At 34.5% G+C, this 18,522-nt stretch overlaps 1 protein-coding gene across 2 annotated transcripts in view; it reads left to right on the top strand.

The window, feature by feature from the left end:
* The first annotated feature begins 1,622 nt into the window (after window positions 1-1,622).
* LOC110669488 (uncharacterized) overlaps window positions 1,623-18,522 on the top strand; it is a 59,655-nt gene continuing 42,755 nt past the window's right edge. The window contains exons 1-5 of one of the 2 annotated variants that reach the window (XM_058150069.1): window positions 1,623-2,120; window positions 2,204-2,324; window positions 12,360-12,445; window positions 13,068-13,476; window positions 13,575-13,675. In XM_058150069.1, coding sequence (XP_058006052.1) covers window positions 1,735-2,120; window positions 2,204-2,324; window positions 12,360-12,445; window positions 13,068-13,476; window positions 13,575-13,675 — 1,103 coding nt within the window. In that variant the 5' untranslated portion in view covers window positions 1,623-1,734. The remainder of the gene's footprint in view (window positions 2,121-2,203; window positions 2,325-12,359; window positions 12,446-13,067; window positions 13,477-13,574; window positions 13,676-18,522) is intronic. The other variant, XM_058150070.1, reaches the window with a different exon arrangement.

The raw sequence follows: 18,522 nt of genomic DNA, 5'->3' as shown, positions 1-18,522 counted from the left end.
TCATTTTCAATTAAATTTTTAGCAATATTTACTCATATTTTATGTCATATAATTTATTTACTTAATTGGACAAGTTGATCAAAAATTGTCTCTAAAAGCGAAATGATCAAAATGCCCTTCATTTTGCTAAATGGAGTAAAATTGTCTGTATCGATCTAAAAATTTTTTTAAGCATTTTCTTTGCATTCTAATGCCATCGAAACCTCAATGACTCTTCTCTGAAATCCCAAAAATTATTTCACAGAATTTTGCTCTAGTTTAGGGCTGCTAGCTGTGAAGACAGCAACTTCCCGTTAGGTCACGCATCGCTAGGGCACCGGCTCATTTAATTTTATTGTATTTTATTTTTAAAATTTTTTTTTAATTTTTCTTATACTTATTTGAATTATTTATGACTTCTCACTCTAGTCTAATTATAGTTCAAAATATTATGACTGTCTAGATCGACATTAATTACCAGAACAGTCAAATCATAGACTAGTTAAAGTGAGAGTGTTACAATTATCTATCTATATGCAATACCACCAATCGATAATAAATGATGTCTAGACTAAATAAAGTATAAATAAATTACAATGGTCATTAGCTTGAAAATATAGTGTAGAAAAGAGTTTTTGTGAATATAGAGAAATGAAAAAGAGCTATACAATGGCTAGGGAAAATTACCACAAGCTTTACTTTCAATTCTTCTAACTTCCTTCAAGCAACTTTATTACAATTGTTTTACTCATAGTAAATCAAATTTGTTCTCCATTTTCATTAGATACCAAGAGTATGTGATTTTCACATTTTAATTTTATAAGATTATATAATTTATAAATAAGCAGTCTTTTTTTTTTGTATTGCTATATAAGATTATAATTTGTTATTTTATTATTTTATTTACATTTATTAATTAAAAGTATATAACTCCTAATTATTATGATAGAAATATATGTTATATAATTATTGTTAATTAACTCTACTAATACACACATATATATTATTTTATATAGAATACTTTTCACCTCACTAGTATTTTATTTTTAGAATAACATTAATATTATTAAATAAAAATAATATTTAAATATATTATATTTTTTTAATATATATATTAAATAAATATAAAAGATTTTGATATTTTAAAATACTAAAATGATCAATTTCAAAATTTTCTATATTTCTACTCTAGTGTTATATTTTTTATTATTTATATTTTCTTTCGAGAAAATGTTAAAAAATTAGACTATATAAATATTATTAAGATAAAATATAAAATAATTAATAATAAATTTAAAATGTTAATTTATTTTTAAACTAAATTATTTATATATCAAAATTATTAATAACATCGAGCAAAACTTCCACAATTTGTCAATTATTCATAAAATTAAAATAGTAATAAAACTAATATCTTTATTTATTTTCATTTTATTTGATTTCTTTATTTAACATTTTCCTAGATAAAACCAAATCATTAATTAACACCCATGTCCTATGGTGTACGCACTTCCACGTGTTTTATTAAGGAAGAGATGCCGTGTTTTATATTCCCACGTGGACAAACCAACTGAACTCGGTTGCACTGAACCACTCATTAGGCTCAGGCTATCACCTTCAAACAAAATGAAATAAAATAAAATAAACAAGAAAACAAAATTCGTGGGCATAAATGAGCAAGCAACGGTCGTTTAAAGCGAAGCGAGTTTCGCCTCTGGAATCCATTTACAGGGCTCTCTCCAGAGTTCAGTCTCGATGATCTCCTGCAAAGCTTCAAGCTTCGTATTAGAAAATCCCATCTGCCAGCAGAAGGAGAAGAATTATTCTTTGAAAGGAGCAGTAGGAAATTTCCAGCTGAGACCCTCTCATTATCATCATTATCAGCCTGCAATAAGATGTTGTTCCTCATCAATTGATGGTCATTTGACAAGCACAAGTCATGATTATCATGACAATGTCAAGAAGAAGAAGCTCCTCCAGACAGAAGAAATTAGAAAGGTGAATTGCCAAGTAGAAGTGATATCGTGGCGGGAACGTAGAATTAAGGCCCAAATTACTGTCAATGCAGACATTCAATCCGTCTGGACTGCTCTCACTGACTACGAGCGTCTCGCTGATTATATTCCGAATCTCGTTTGCAGGTATCATTTAGTAAAAGCTTATTAGTTTAAGCTCAACTTTTTACTATTATAGTTATTTGGACTTGAAATTCTTTGATTTTCAGCGGGAGAATTCCTTGCCCTCATCCTGGGAGGATATGGTTAGAGCAGAGAGGCTTGCAGAGGGCACTCTATTGGCATATTGAAGCTCGTGTTGTGTTGGATCTACAAGAATTTCCCATTTCAGTAATCTTCTTAATCTTATTCTATTTCAGTTTGCTATTATAATGATAATGATCTTTAGCAACTTTCCTAAGTAAATGTACTAAATGATCTTTTATACACGCTAACATAACAGGAAAACAGTTTTTGCAACCTTTTGGCCTTTGGGGAACACAACACATTTGGGCAATGAAAAATTATTTCTTAATTGAAGGGATGATTGAGATACTTCCAAAATGATTTCTTGGTTGAGAATGGAAAGTTGTCTTCATCTCCAAATATCTTCAACCCTAAAAACAATGTATGGAATCCACCAGCAAAATTTTGAAAATAATTTCTTGTTAATTTTCAGTGTCGGAACCATATATATATATATATATATATATATATATATATCATTTTCTCTCTGTTTTTTTTTTCCAAAAAATATTTTTCTTAGACAAGTCAAATGCAAAATAGATGGAAGTTAAGGCTAGTAATTTGAGATGGAGAAATAGTATATGATATCTCACATATTCATCTTGTAAACTAAACCATAGAAATATATGCTACTAATTCCCTTAGTGAAACTATTAGCTAATTGGAGTAATTTAAGATGGAGTAATAGTATATGATATCTCACATATCCATCTTGTAAACTAAACAATTCCAATGTGCTTTGTTTGATCATACTAAATTGGATTGTGAGCAATAGGAATAACAAATTTATTATCAGAATATAAGAATAGTTTTTTTTTTTTCCTTCTCTCTCTCTCTCTCTCTCTCATCCTATAGCTGTAAATGTTGCATCAATTTTTGAATCTATAAAAGTTCACAAACACCTTGATGCTTGGTTCTATATTCAACCTTTCAACCTCTGCACTTAATCTTGCTACTGTGCATTCTTTTTGCTTCTCCAAGTGACTAGATTTTCACCAACAAATGTGCAATAATTCAACGTAAACCTCCTATCATCAAGGAATATAGCCACATCTGCATTTGTATAGCCTTCTATTTTTAGGTGGCCATATTTAGAAACAATTCTTTTTCTAGAGCAGATATTAGGTATCTCAAAGTTCGAAGGACAACATCTAAATGTGAATCTCGAGGATTATACATAAATTGACTAAATACATTTACAACATGGACTATATTTTGGTCTAGTCTAAGAAAGGTAAATCAACTTTGGTCTAGTCTAAGAAAGGTAAATCAACTTTCAAACCAATGTTTGATACTGGCCAATATCGATAGGTTTCCCAATGCCAACTTGCAATTTATGATTGGATTCTATTGAAGAGTCAAATGGTTTGCATCCCAATATACGTGTTTCCTTAAGAAGATCTAAGGCATATTTTCCTTGAGAGATAAATATTCCTTTCTCAGATTTAGCACCTTTTATCCCAAGAAAATATTGTAGCTTACCAAGATTTTTTTATTTCAAATTCATAAGTTAGATATTTTTTCAACTTAGCCGTTTACTCTAAGTTATCTCCTGCCATTGCTATATCAACATAAATCAGTGTTGTCAAAGGCACTAGGTGCCCTTAAGGCGAGAAGGCCCTTCATCACCCAAGGTGCTAGGCGCTCGTCCGAGCGGAGTGAGGTGCTAATTTATTCTAAAATAATAAATAATTAAATATACAATATAAAAAGTCTAACATATTACAAAATCAATACATTGTCAAATTTCATAATATATTATATGTTTTAAACTTCAAGATCAAAAGGCACAAAAGATAGAAAACAACTCAGAACGATTCTTCATTAAATATAACCAGGTAACACGAGAGTAATCATCAACAAAAGTAACAAAATAACGAAATTCAGTTTTAGAAGTAACAGAACAAGGACCCTAAACATCAGAATGAACTAACTCAAAAGGGGATGAAGCCCGTTTATTGACTCTAGACACAGAAGGCAAACGATGATGTTTTACAAACTGATACGACTCACATTCTAGTACTGATAAAGACTGAAACTGAGGACATAGCTTCTTCATGGTAGACAAAGAAGGATGGCCAGATCTACAATGAGCTTCAAGAGGTGTCAAGGTACTGGAGCAAACAAGCGACCGCGGTACATGATTTTCTAGAGTGTAGAGACCACCTGACTCACGTCCTCTACTAATAATCTGCTTCGTCTTAAGATTCTGAAACAAACACTGGTCAGGAAAAAAGGAAACAGAACAATTTAAGATGTAAGTTTACTAACAGAAAGTAGATTAAAAGAGAATTTTGGTAGACACAAAACAGATGACAAAGAAATTGATGAAGTCGGGTTCGCAGTTCCAGAACCCATGACACAAGAAGTAGAACGATCATCTAAAGCAACAGTAGAGGAAGTGAGATTAGACTGAAAAGCAGATAGAAGACTAGAATTACCTGTCATGTGATCTGTCGCACTAGAATCAATAACCCATTTGGATGAGGAAGATACAAGGCATGTAGTGGATTTACCTGACTCAGCGATCGCAGTGATAGGGAAACTGGTAGGCTTTAGAGATGCCTGATACTGGAAAAACTGTGCAAAATTCTCTACAGATACCAAAATAGTTTTCTTAGAGGAAGATACTGTAGAATCCTTTGCTGCCATATTTGCCATCTGTGATCGCTGATTTTTCCTCTGAAGTTGTGGACAATTATATTTTGTATGGCCAGGCTCATGGCAATAATAACAAATGACTCCTCTTGAGTCCTGATTAAAACTAGCCTCTCCATTACGCTGATGACTTCTGTTGCCTGTAATTCCTCCTCTACTTCCTCTTCTATTACCCTGTTGTTCATTTGGATTACGGCTAATAAGAGCACTATTGGCAGGCTGTGAAGATTAAGTACTCTCTGTACGAAGGACCCGTGTGAACTTTTCATTCAAAGAGGAAATCTCAGAACTGGAGAGAATCTGAGATTTAGCAGTCTCATGCTCTGAAGGAAGGGCTGCAAGAAAACTCATAACAGCCAGTTGCTCCTGTTGGGCCTGCTGAACTTTCACATCAGGACTAAAAGGCAACAATACATTAAGTTCCTCATATACCCGTTTAAAATCCATAAAATAAGCCGTGAGAGACTTATCCTCTTTCTCGACGTGAGAATGCCTTACAAACATCATAAATACGGGAGATATTCCCTTTACCAGAATACAGAAAATCTAAGTAATCCATCAATTCTTTAACAAATTCACAGTGATTAATTAAACTAATTACCTCACTGTGAATCGAGTTCCGAAGGTGTAAAAACAACTGAGCATCCTCCCTTAGCCAAGTTTGTCGTGTATCATCCGTAGGTGGATCTTTAGTAAGGTGATCATCCTTATCAATGCTACGCAAATAGACCCTAACAGTCTTACTCCACTCCAGGTATTTCGAACCATTAAGTTTGTGTCCCGTGATCTTAGTTATCACCGAAATCACATCAGAAATAACATTCTTATTGTCTGCCATTTGTTGAGACAAAGAAAACTAACCAAACACTAATCCAAAGTGCTTACAGCAGCAAAATAATCCAAAATCACAAATCAAGCAAATACCGAAATAGGATCTGAGAGCCAAATCTCAGAAGTCCTTTAATGGTATACTGGATCAGGCAACAACACACAGCGGTGGAATGAGGGGGTTGAGGCGACGCCGGCAATGTTGATCGGAGTCGAAACGGCCGGTCGGCGGCCAAGGTCTCTCCTGAGCTGTATGGTGAGAACAAATAGTCACCCTAGACAGATGATTTGCTCTGATACGATGTAGAAATAGATGATTCTCCTTAATTTCAATTACTGTACATGGGTATATGTATACAATTGATTCCTATAATTGTGTTCTACTGATTAGGAAGAAATCCTAAATAGGAATACATAATACAAAATATACAGAGAAATAATATAGTGATTGACTTTCCATAACAATACCGTAATAGGATCTGAAAGCCAAACCTTAGAAGTCCTTTAATGATGTACTGGATTAGACAACAGCACACAGTGGTGGAATGAGGGGGTTGAGGTTACGCCGGCGATGTTGATCGGAGTCGAAACGGCCGGTCGGCGACCAAGGTGTCTCCTGAGTTGGGTGGTGAGAACAAATAGTCACCCTAGATAGATGACCTGTTCTGATGCCATGTAGAAAGAGATGATTCTCCTTAATTTCAATTAATCTGTACATGAGTATATATATACAATTGATTCCTATAATTGTGTTCTACTAATTAGGAAGAAATCCTAAATAGGAATACAGAATACAGAATATACAGAGAAATAATATAGTGATTGACTTTCCATAACACAATGCTTCCCTAATAGTCTTACATATGGGGATATTAGTTAAGGTAGAAACAAAGATATAATAGGATGGGGATAAACGATGATAATTCAAAAAATTATAAAGGGTATGTGGGTTGCGAGATGAATGAATACCTTTTCCAATAGCAATAGGAGGAGTTGCTGCTTCTGTTGAAGGCATGACTGGAGCAGGTGACGGAGGGACAGAAGAGTCATCAACACCTGTATCATGAATGGTAGTGTCATTGATGTTAGTAGGAGTGTGTAGATGACAGGAGTAAACTCAAAGAGGTGGAGCATGATTTACTGGTGGAGGTGGAAGAGTAGGAACAAGAAGAGATTCAGAGATGAAATTTTTATTTATGGTGCTTGGTGAGAAATATAGGGAAGTTTCAAAGAAGGTTACATCGACTAAAATAAAATATTTTTTTATTGTTGGATCATAGCACTTGTAACCTTTCTAAAAGCCGAGAGTAGCCTAAAAAGACACACTTAATTGATTTAGGTTGGAGTTTGTCTTTTTCAGGAGTATGATTATGAACAAAATAAATGCAACCAAATACACGTAATGGCAAATGATGAGGATTTTCTTTTGGAAATAGAATTGAATAAGGACTTGGGTGCTGCAAGATAGAAGAAGGCATTCTGTTAATCAAACATCATGTTGTTAGAATGGCATCCTCCTAGAAACAAAGAGGAACATTATGGTGTATTAATAAGGTATGAGAAAAAGCTAGGCACATGTAAGACAGAACTAAGACTTATAGTAGGAGTGCATTTAACAGAACCTGTTCTAGAAACATTAGATAAGGATCTATCCGCAATGCAGACTTGTCCTTTGCCTGAATATGGAGAATAGAATATGAATTTATTCGAAGAGCCTGTCATGTTTATTTGCTCCAGAATCTATAACCCAAAATGAATTATTATGATTGGCAAGAAAAGCATTACCTGAGTTGATGAAGTTAGAGGAGGCAACTGTAGTGGATTGTGATTCAAGCTGTGATAGGAGTCGTCTCAGAGTCTGTGCCTCTTCATTGGAAAACATCCCAGTGATGGCAGTATCTTCAAAAATACTCACAGTCTCAGATACATTTGCTTGTGATCTAGTAGAGCCCATCCTTTTTCCTCCATGCCCTTTAGTTGGGCGGTTGTGCAGCTTCCAACATTGTTCTTTGCTGTCCCGAGATTTCCCATAGAAGTCACAATGCAAGTGATCCTTATCTGATGGACCCTGTGACTGCTTTCATAAAGAGTTAGCAGCTAGCTCCGCCTTATCAACAGCTGTAGAATTGATCATGACACTCATTCTGGTCTCCTCCTGCTGAACATAAGAGTATGTCTGCCTTAAGGTGGGCAAAGGATTCTTACCAAGCACTTGGACCAAAATCTGATCATACTTCACATTTAGCCCAGTAAGAAAATCATATATGTGCTCCTTCTCAATCAATTTCTAGAACTTAACTGCATCAGCCGGACATGAAGCCTCTAAGTCCTGATAGAAATCCAATTCTTGCCATAGATCACTCAGTTCCGTATAATACTGAGCAATAGTCAACTCACCTTGTTTCATTCCATGAACCTTGTTTCTAAGCTCATAAACCTGTGCATCATTCCCAACTTGAGAATAAGTCTAAGAAACAGCACTCCAAATGGTAGCGGCACTGTCCAACAGTAAATACCCATGAGCTATATGAGGTTGCATAGAATTGATGAGCCATGACATAACAATAAAGTTCTCCGACTCCCACTGGCTGTAAGTAGAAATAGTATTTTCTGACTTTTTTCTATCTCTAGTGATATACCCCTGCAGTCCTCTAGCCTGAATGAACAGTAGACAAGATCTAGATCATGTCAAATAATTAGTTCCATCCAACTTTACAGGACTGATTTGTAAAGAGGGATTATCACCAATAAATTCAGCCTTTGTTTCAGAGGCTTTCTTCCTTTCATCAGTCATTTTTCAATTAAAGAAATAAGTATTGAGACAGAAAGCAAGAAACTTGGCAACGGAAGGTACCAAAAAAAATAAATGTGCAAACCAGGTGTGGAAACACGTTGGTCAAAGCGCGCCGGACAGGGAAGGTCGTCAGCAAGAGTTGCGGTCAGAGAAATCACCGAAAAAAAGGGTGCATACTTTTGGAGGCGCATGAGCTCAAGCGCTTCACCGGACGGCGGCGGGACTCCATGCGTAGGCTGATCGGCTGGTGTCCTTCCTCCTCAAGTGGGTGGTGACAGTCACCTCCTTCCTAGAACGACGTAGAAGCTTGCCAAAATGTGGATTAGTTACAATTTGTTGCTGAAGTTGGCACTTGTTATTGTAACTAAATGTGGAGAATAAACTCAATGTATTAGCAAGTATAAATACTGTACAAATCTTGGATTAGAGATTATCTGATCAATAATATAACAATTCACTCTCTTTCTCTTCACTCTCTTTCTTCCTTCTTAGGTCTTCTTCTCTTCCTTTATTCTTCCTTTCTTCTCTTCTTTTGTTACTCATGTTGGTTCTCTGTGATTGAAGGAGCTGTTGGTCTGAGCTCCATTGTCAGGTCGTGATAGGTCTATAAGATCTGTCCCTGACACAATAAAAGTAACAAACTATCTATATCCATATAAAGACAGTTTTGGTTGGACCCCATACATCAAAATGATCAGTCATGAAAAGAATCAAAGTTTTATTATTTATTGATGTCTTGTGTGTTTAGCTAGCTCACGAGCATCACAAACTAAATATTCTAATTTGCATTTTCTAAAAAAAAAAAGGATATAACCTCTCCAAAATTTAAAAAGAAGAATGTCATAATCTCTTATGCTATTGAATGATCTCTTAGTAAGCACTCACAGATTGCCCTAACAAAGCTTGGTTTGTATTAGGATTTGAAAAATCACCATGGTTATCCAGTAGATATAGGCCATCTTGTAATCTAGCACTGCCTATCATTCTCCCTATTTTCAACTCCTGAAATACACAATAAGTAGGAAAAAATGAGATCTAACAATCAGGGGCTTTTGTAATAGAACTAATAAATAAGAGGTTGATGGAAAAATTGAGCACATGCAAAACTGAGATGAGTTTCAAAAGAAGGGTTGCATTCAATAGAATCTGTTCTTGAAATATGGCAAAGGAATCTGCTATACAGACTTTCTCCATTTTTAAACATGGTACATAGGTTGTAAATTTATTGAAATAGCCTATCGTGTGTTTATTTGCTCCAAAATTTGTAACCCAAAGTGTTTTTTCAAGATTGGAAAGAAGAGCATTACTTGATTTAACAAAGTTGGAAAAGGTAACCGTAGTAGATTGAAATTTTAGCTATGACAGCAAACATCTTAAGGTTTGTACTTCCTCATTGGAAAGGCTTCCATTTGTAGCTGTATCCTCAGAAAAATCCAGTCTCAGATATATTTGCTTGTGGTCTTGTTAGGCCTGCTTTTTTTCCTATGTGCCTTGGTTGGACGGCCATGGAGGTTCCAGCAATGTTCCTTGGTATGGTGAGATTTTCCACAATAGTCACAGTGTAGATGATCCTTGTCTAATGGACCAGAGTTGTGTGACTATTCCTTGAAGGCAATAGCAACTAGCCCTGACTTGTCAACAAGCATAGCATGAACCACAGTACTTCTTCTGCTCTCCTCTTGTTGAATGTAAGAATAAATCTACCTTAAGGAGGGTCAAGATCCTTACCAAGTACCTGGCCCTAATTTAGTCATATTCTACATTTAGTCTAGCAACAAAATCACAGATTCGCTCGTTCTCAACCGACTTCTGAAATTTAATAGCATCACTAGCGCATGTAATATGAAAATTTTGATAGTAATCCAATTCTTAACAATAAACCACTCAATTCAGTAACATATTGCAACAGTCATCTCACATTGTTTTGTACCATGGACTTCGTTCTTTAATTCATAGACTTGTGCATCATTGCCTATTTAAGAGTTGGTCAGGGAAACAAAGCTCCAATTGGTGGTTACACTATTTAATAGCAAACACCTATGGGCTATATGAGCTTGCACTGAGTTAATAAGCCATGACAGCACCAGGGAATTTTCTGATTCCCATTAGTTGTAGACAGAACTGGTTGTCTCCAACTTTGGTTTGTCGCTACTGCTAACACCTTATGATCCCCTGGCTTGAATAAACAGAAAACAAGAACTTGACAATGCCAGATAGTTAATCCCGTCTAGCTTTACAGGGTTAATTTGTAAAGATGGGTTATCAAAATAAATTCTTGTTGCAGTAATCTCCTTTTTCCTATCTGTCATGGTTTTAAAAAAAGCAAAAAAGCACCAAAGGAGAAAAGGCAAACCAACATGGAGCAAAGCAGTGACATACGAGGAGGACCGCTGAGAAGAAGAATTGCGGGAAAAGTGATTCACACACTAGCGTGTGAGAAAAGGTGAAAGTCTTGTGGCGTCGCGTGGATCCATTCACTTCACCAGACTGTGTTGGTTTTCTGTCGATAGGCCGATTAGCGGTCGAGCTTTCTCTTGGGACAGGTGGTGTTGATTAACTTTCCCTTGAGAGTCGCCTAGAAGCTTGACCCTCCTAAACCCTAAAACTCAGATCTAAACCTTTGCCTTGAAATCACAGGCAAGGCTCTGATACCATGTTGTAAACAATAGTCTTTAGGAAAAATTTTCAATTTATTTCTCTATATAAACCTTGTATAAAATATCTATTTATACGCATGTAATCTACCTTACGTGGAAACCTACAAACAATAGGAAACTAAAACTAGAAGGGAAGAAATATATACTGGAAAGGAATAATCTAACAATCCCTATAATGTAGGGACGTAACGTAAATGGGATGCCAACAATTGTGTTAGCAAACGTCCATCTTAACTTTCTTAATTCCACCACACTCGTCTTGTGGGTATGTTGTCCTTTAAATGCCCAACATTCACTCAAATATTATTAAATTCGGAGAAAGTGTTGATAAGATTATAATTTAATTCATTTTAATTTGAATTTATATAAGTGATTAGATTGTTTTACACGTTAAAATGATTAGCTAAGTTAATGTTGTAATGTAATCACTTATATTTACTCTTTTATGTTTATATTTTTCCGATGAGGGATTTATAATCCCAACACTTGAAGGTCACTAGACAATTAGTTTGTATTTTTAATATAATATGGGCCTAATTATACTGCCTTATGGGCAGTTGAAACTCACAACCCAATATGGGCTCTGATACCATATTAAATTTAGAGAGAGTGTTAGTCAAATTACAATTTAATTCATTTCAATTCGGACTTGTATAAATGATTAAGTTGCTTTATACATTAAAATGACTGGTTAATTTAATGTTGCAATCTAACCACTTATATTTATACTTTTCTGATGTGGGATTTATAATCCTAACAAATAAAACATAGCTGGTCTGACCACAGTCCTAGAGAACGAACTTTTTACTTTGTTGGGAAATATACAATAAAGGAAAAAAAAAAAATCCTAAACAAGAAGAATATTATCAACAAATCATTTCAATCTTCCCTCTATCAACTTTTCCTTAATTGATGCTACTTGCACTATAAAACAAATTCATTTGTTATCCATTTAATAACTAGTAATTTAAAGATGAACTTTTCATGATTATAGCCAATAATCATTTACTCCATTTATCTTTGGTTGACAGTTATCTTTTGGTATGACAACTTTGTTAGCATTCATGTCTATCTATATCCTTTTAAACATGCATATCTCAAAAAGTGTCCTTTTATCATTCACTGTTGGATTCTACATTCTCAAGCATGCATGTCTTAGCTTTGTCTTAGTTTTTTTTCCCTAAATGATGCCTTTTGATTTAGGCTAATAATCATGAACTGCACTTTTCGATGGTTGATGGAGACTTTAAGAAGTTTGATGGCAAGTGGTCATTAAAATCAGGGGCAAGGTAGATCCATGAATTTGATATAAATCTTTCATGTTTCGGCATTCAACATATTTATACTATCTTAATTTATTCTAAATGCTCTATTATTATAGATTAGCCATCTCAATACTCTTAATTTCCTCTTTGTTTGCTTTTAGTTCATGGGGTTGCTTTATATATATATTTATAAAGAAGACAGTCATTCACTATGCATAAATATAAATGCTACATGTTGTAGGAATTAACAAATTTACCTTACAAGCTTATTTTCAACCCTTAACAGTTCCACTAAAGTGGTTGGCATTTTCTGAAATGTCAATCCTTTTTGTGTTTTCTTCCTGTCTATGGAATGAATGAAGCTCAATTCCCAAAAATGTTAAGTATACAAGTTGAGCTTATGCACTTAGTTATGATGGTCTTCAGCCCAGGAGCAGTCTTAATCTCTTTTCTTGTTCCTTTTTCCCTAGTTATTATGGTCTTCCGAGTTCTGCCCGGGAGGAGTCTCTGACTCTCTCTCTTTTTTTTTTTTTTTCAGTTCCTTTGTCCCCCTTTGTTTTGCCTTACCATTTATTGTAATTTTTTTTTGCAGACATTGCAAATGACCTTCTATTTTTGTCCTCACCTAATTTCAATTTTTTTCCAGGCCTGGAATGACACAATTATCATATGAAGTTAATGTAATTCCAAGGTTCAACTTTCCAGGTATTTTCTTGGAGAGGATTATTAGATCAGATCTTCCTGTTAATCTTCAAGCCTTGGCTTGTCAAGCAGAGAGAGATTTTACAGGGAATCAAAAGACATCAATTGCAGAAAGTGGAAAATCCATGGCCATATTTACTTCTCTGGACACAAGTCTACCTGATGCTTTTAATGAGAAGGATAATTTGTTTACTGGAGACTTTAAAGAGAGTTATCCTGGCTCAAATTTTGGCCCCATGCCATCATCTTCAAGTGAGTTAAATGCGAACTGGGGTGTGTTTGGAAAAGTTTGTAGACTTGACAGCCATTGCACGGTGGATGAAGTTCATTTGCGCAGATTTGATGGCCTATTGGTAACTAGTTGACTCCATATGACTCCCATTTGAATTTTACTGTTTCAGTGAGCTTCTTTTGTTATAGCAATAGTCAGTGGATTTCTTTTGAACTACAGGAAAATGGAGGGGTTCATCGTTGTGTTGTTGCTAGCATAACTGTTAAAGCTCCTGTTCGTGAAGTCTGGAAAGTTTTGACTGCTTACGAGAGTCTTCCTGAGTAAGCTGCCTTCTTTTTTCCCTCACTTACTTTCACTTTAAACATTAATATATGATTCTTCAAACATGGATAGATTCTATGAATTTCTGCATAAATTTATTTTATTCTGTGAACCTCAAGCTTTTTTTCTTTTTCTTTATTTCTATCTCTGTCTGTGATTTTTAAACTTGCTACTGCTTTACTTGGTTTATTATTTATTTCCAAGGAACTATATTTGAGGTGCTGGATTACTAGAGTAAGAATTTGTTGTTTTTTTAAGTGTATTGGTTTTCTACATTTGAATGTTCATGTGTGTTTGGTGTGGTATCTTTATGTACTAAATGCAAAATTGATTAATATTAAACTAACTTTGAAGTGAAATTAGGTATTGTTGAAACAGGTTTGGGCGGAAAAATCTTTGTATTTTCAATGTATATTGTCTTTGTAGATAGTCCTAGATACAATAGGTGATACCGTATCCGCAAGTATACGGATTCGTATAAGTAATAAAGTATCGTTTCTACAGGAATTGTCTTTAATTACTAAAATTTATATTAATTTTATTAATATTTAGCCTATCAAATTGGATTAAATTTAAAAAATTAAATTTGAGCTAAAAATGAAATTAGCTAAAAATGAAATTAACTAAAATTGAAAATTAACTAATAAAAGCAATGAAAATTTTGGGTTTAAAAACCAATTAAAAAGTGGTTAGGGATATTAATTTCACTTAACTCAATAATTAATCTCAATTAATTTTATCTAATAATAAATTTTAACTATTCTTGCAAGGGTTAATAATAAAAAACATTTAATAATCTTGTCCGAGCATTATCATACCTTTTAATTAATGAATTAACCCATATTTCCTAAAAGAAAGTTACTCAATTAATTAGAGCATTAAGATAGTATTATTTCACAAAACCTCATGGATCCAAGTTTAGTTTCGACTCTTAATTGAAATCTATGATAGTTGTTATTAACTCCAACTCATAATCATGTTTTCCAATCATAGAATATAAATCTAGCATCATTCAAGTACTTGGCCAAGGTACTCAAAAGTATTAAACTCAAAAGTAACAACTATTAGCAAAGTAGAGAAAATTAGATCAAAATCTAGAGATAAAATCAAGTCAAACTGCATCAATTTCCTCGCTAAAATATCTAGCCACTCATAATGTCGAAAGTCTCAATAAAACTCAACAAATCAAAAATCAATATTATTCAATGAAAATGGATTTTCCCCAAAGAAAATAAATTAAAAGGGAAGAAAATAAAACTCTATAAGATGGAGATTGGTGTCTTCCTCCCTCAAACTTCTAAAATCCCTCTTTCAAGATCCTTGCTCTAGTAGAAATTGGTGAATTTTGGAGTGTTTGGTAATGTTTTTTCCTCTTCATTTGGTGACGTGTTACAGGCTTATTGGGGTGAGAAAATACTCTCAGAGAGCATCTCATGGCCAGCCATGTTTGTAGAGTGATTCCCATAGGTGGCCATGCGCGTTTCTTCAATTCTACATGTAGCCATGCTTGTTCCTTCAGTCTCACAGGCAACTGTGAGAATCTTATAGCTGGTGATGAGATCTTCTGCCCTTATTAGACTTTCTTCATTTTTCACCATTTTTTTAACCAATTCTTGCATAAAGTAGATAAACTTCAAATAGACAAAATGTATTCATTTTCAATGTAATTACTATAAAATTTAAATAAAAATTAATTAAGAGACCAAATATTTACTTGAATTAATAAAATTTACTCTATAAAATTATTATATATCAATAGGTAACCTAGATATACTAGGAAACCAATAAAAAGGAAGAAAATAAATACAAGAAGGAAAGGGAATATATAATACAGGGATTCCAATAGGTATAACTTTTAAAGTAAAAGTCTCCTATACTGTGCAATATCTATCATCAACCTAGTAAGCAGTGTTGGCAATGAGTAGAGTTCGCATGAAATTGAAGGTACTCAAACCTGCATATTATATATACTATCTAAACCATTTCCAAACCTAATTGAAATTTATTTTTGCTACCCGTACTCTTTTCAAACCCAATTACTAATACCCGCATACGGCCTAACCTGCCTGAACCCATTTAATTTTTGTATCGTTTAGAGTGGAGAAAGCGAATCCATATAGCCGATCCCAAATTTTTTGGATAAAGGCTTAGTTGAGTTGAGTTGTAGGAAATTCAATAAAAAAAAAAGTGTAAATGGGTTGGTTCTCGAACTCGACTACAACTTAACTATAATTTTTTACTAACATTTTAATACTAAATCATATAATTGAAAAAAATTACTATAGCTAATACATAAATAAATTTATTAAAATATTAAATTATAATAAATATATATATACAAACTAATTTGTGAGCCAAATTCTAAATCATTCTTCTCAAATTCTTTATGGTATTAGAGCCTCATAAGGTCTTATTTTCTTTTCTTCTCCTATTTTTCTTCTTCCTAAGAGAAATACAACCACATGTTTCTCAAGTAATTTTTGGTATATGGTTTTCTAAGAGACAAAAAGTCTCACCACCCACCTCATTAATCTTGTCTGAAGCTGACTAGAGCCTCCTTGGAGTTTCACTATCAAAGTCCTTGTCTTTAGTCGCCACATGTTGTTATAAGGATTCTCGACTTTTCCATGCGTCGACATGTGGACACATTTTTGGCTACCATTTTCTGGTCTTCCACTTCTAGTGACCTCAACTTGAAAAGTAGATTTCATCCTAGCCACATCTGGGTTTGTCATCTTCTTAGCCCTGGGCGTCATTAGGAGAGTTCCATAACCACTTGGAGTAACGGCTGTTGGGTGTCGCTAAGTGTTCACAATTGAGGCAAGATCAAAAGGAAAGGTTGATTGTCTCAAAGCTTGACTGGTTGCCAAAGGATATACTTAGGTATTGGGCCTTGATTATGTTGATACTTTTTCTATCGTGGGAAAAATTGCATATGTTCGTCTTTTACATCAGTTAAGACATAAAAAAATGCCTTCTTACATAGAGAACTTGCCAAAGAAATATATATGAAGCAAACACCAGGGTTCATTGCGCAAGGGAAGTCTGGAGTAATGTGTCTATTATGTTGATCTCTTTATCATCTAAAGCAATCCTTGAGGGCATCGTTTAGTCGGTTAGTATTGTTGTTCAACAATTTGGGATGCTTTAAAGTGAAGCAGATCAGTCAATGTTTTACTGACATTCATCTGGCAAGCATATTTATTTGATAGTTTATGTTGATGATATTGTCATAATAGGTGATGTTCATGAACACATTATTCAATTCAAACAACATCTCACTAGTCATTTCTAGACTAAAGATTTTGGAATTGAAATATTTTCTAGACATTGAGGTGGCATAATCTAGTAGTGGTATCGCCATTTCACAAAGGAAGTGTGTATTGTATAAACTGGAAGAAACCAGTATGCTAGATTGCAAACATGTTGATACTTGTTATGGAAAGTCAATCACTATGTTATGGAAAGTCAATCACTATATTATTTTTCTGTATATTTTGTATTCTGTATTCCTATTTAGGATTTCTTATTTAGGATTTCTTCCTAATTAGTAGAACACAATTATAGGAATCAATTGTATATATATACCCATGTACAGATTAATTAAAATCAATAAGAATCATCTCTTTCTACATGGTATCAGAGCAGGTCATCAATCTAGGGTGACTGTTTGTTCTCACTACCCATTCCAGAGAGACCTTGGTCGCCGACGGCCGCTTCAACTCCGATCAACATTGCCGCGTCGTCTCAACCCCTCATTCCACCACCGTGTGTCGCTGTTGCACGATCCAAAGATAACCATTAAAGGACTTCTGAGATTTGGCTCTCAGATCCGATTTCGGTATTTGCTTGATTTGTGATTTTGGGTCATTTTGCTGCTATAAGCACTTTGGATTAGCGTTTCGGTTAGTTTTCTTTGTCTCAACAAATGGCGCACAATAAGAATATTATTTCGATGTGATTCCTGATGACTAAGATCACGAACACAAACTTAATGGTTCGAATTACCGGAGTGGAGTAAGATCATAGGGTCTATTTGCGTAGCATTGATAAGGATGATCACCTTACTAAAGATCCACCCACCGATGATACACGACAAACTTGGTGAGGAGGATGCTCGATTGTTTTACTTCTAACTCGATTCATAGTGAGGTAATTAGTTTAATTAATCACCGGAATTTGTTAAGGAATTGATGGATTACTTAGATTTTCTCAGATTTCGTAAAGGGAATATCTCCCGTATTTATGATGTTTGTTAGGCATTCTACCGTGCTGAGAAAGAGGATAAGTCTCTCACGGCTTATTTTATGGATTTTAAACGGGTATATGAGGAACTTAATGTATTGTTGCCTTTTAGTCCTGATGTGAAAGTTCAGCAGGCCCAACGGGAGCAACTGGCTGTTATGAGTTTTCTTGGTGCCTTCCTTCGAGTATGAGATCGCTAAATCTCGATTCTCTCTAGTACTGAGATTTCCTCTTTGCATGAAACGTTCACACGGGTCCTTCGTACAGAGAGTACTCAATCTTCACAACCTGTCAGTAGTGCTCTTATTAGCCGTAATCCAAATGGACAACAGGGTAATAGAAGAGGAAGTAGAGGAGGAATTACAGCAAATGTAAGTAATCAGCGTAATGGAGAGGCTAGTTCTAATCAGGACTCAAGAGGAGTCATTTGTTATTATTGCCATGAGCCTGGCCATACAAAATATAATTGTCCGCAACTTCAGAGAAAAAATCCGCTATCACAGATGGCAAATATGGCAGCAGAGAATTCTACAGTATCTTCCTCTGAGAAAACTATTTTGGTATATGCAGAGAATTTTGCACAATTTTCCCAGTATCAGGC

Source organism: Hevea brasiliensis, chromosome 7 (genome assembly GCF_030052815.1).
Source record: "Hevea brasiliensis isolate MT/VB/25A 57/8 chromosome 7, ASM3005281v1, whole genome shotgun sequence".
Classification (NCBI taxonomy): Eukaryota; Viridiplantae; Streptophyta; class Magnoliopsida; order Malpighiales; family Euphorbiaceae; genus Hevea; species Hevea brasiliensis.
Note: the sequence above shows the minus strand (reverse complement) of the source record. Positions and strands in the feature narration are given on the sequence as shown.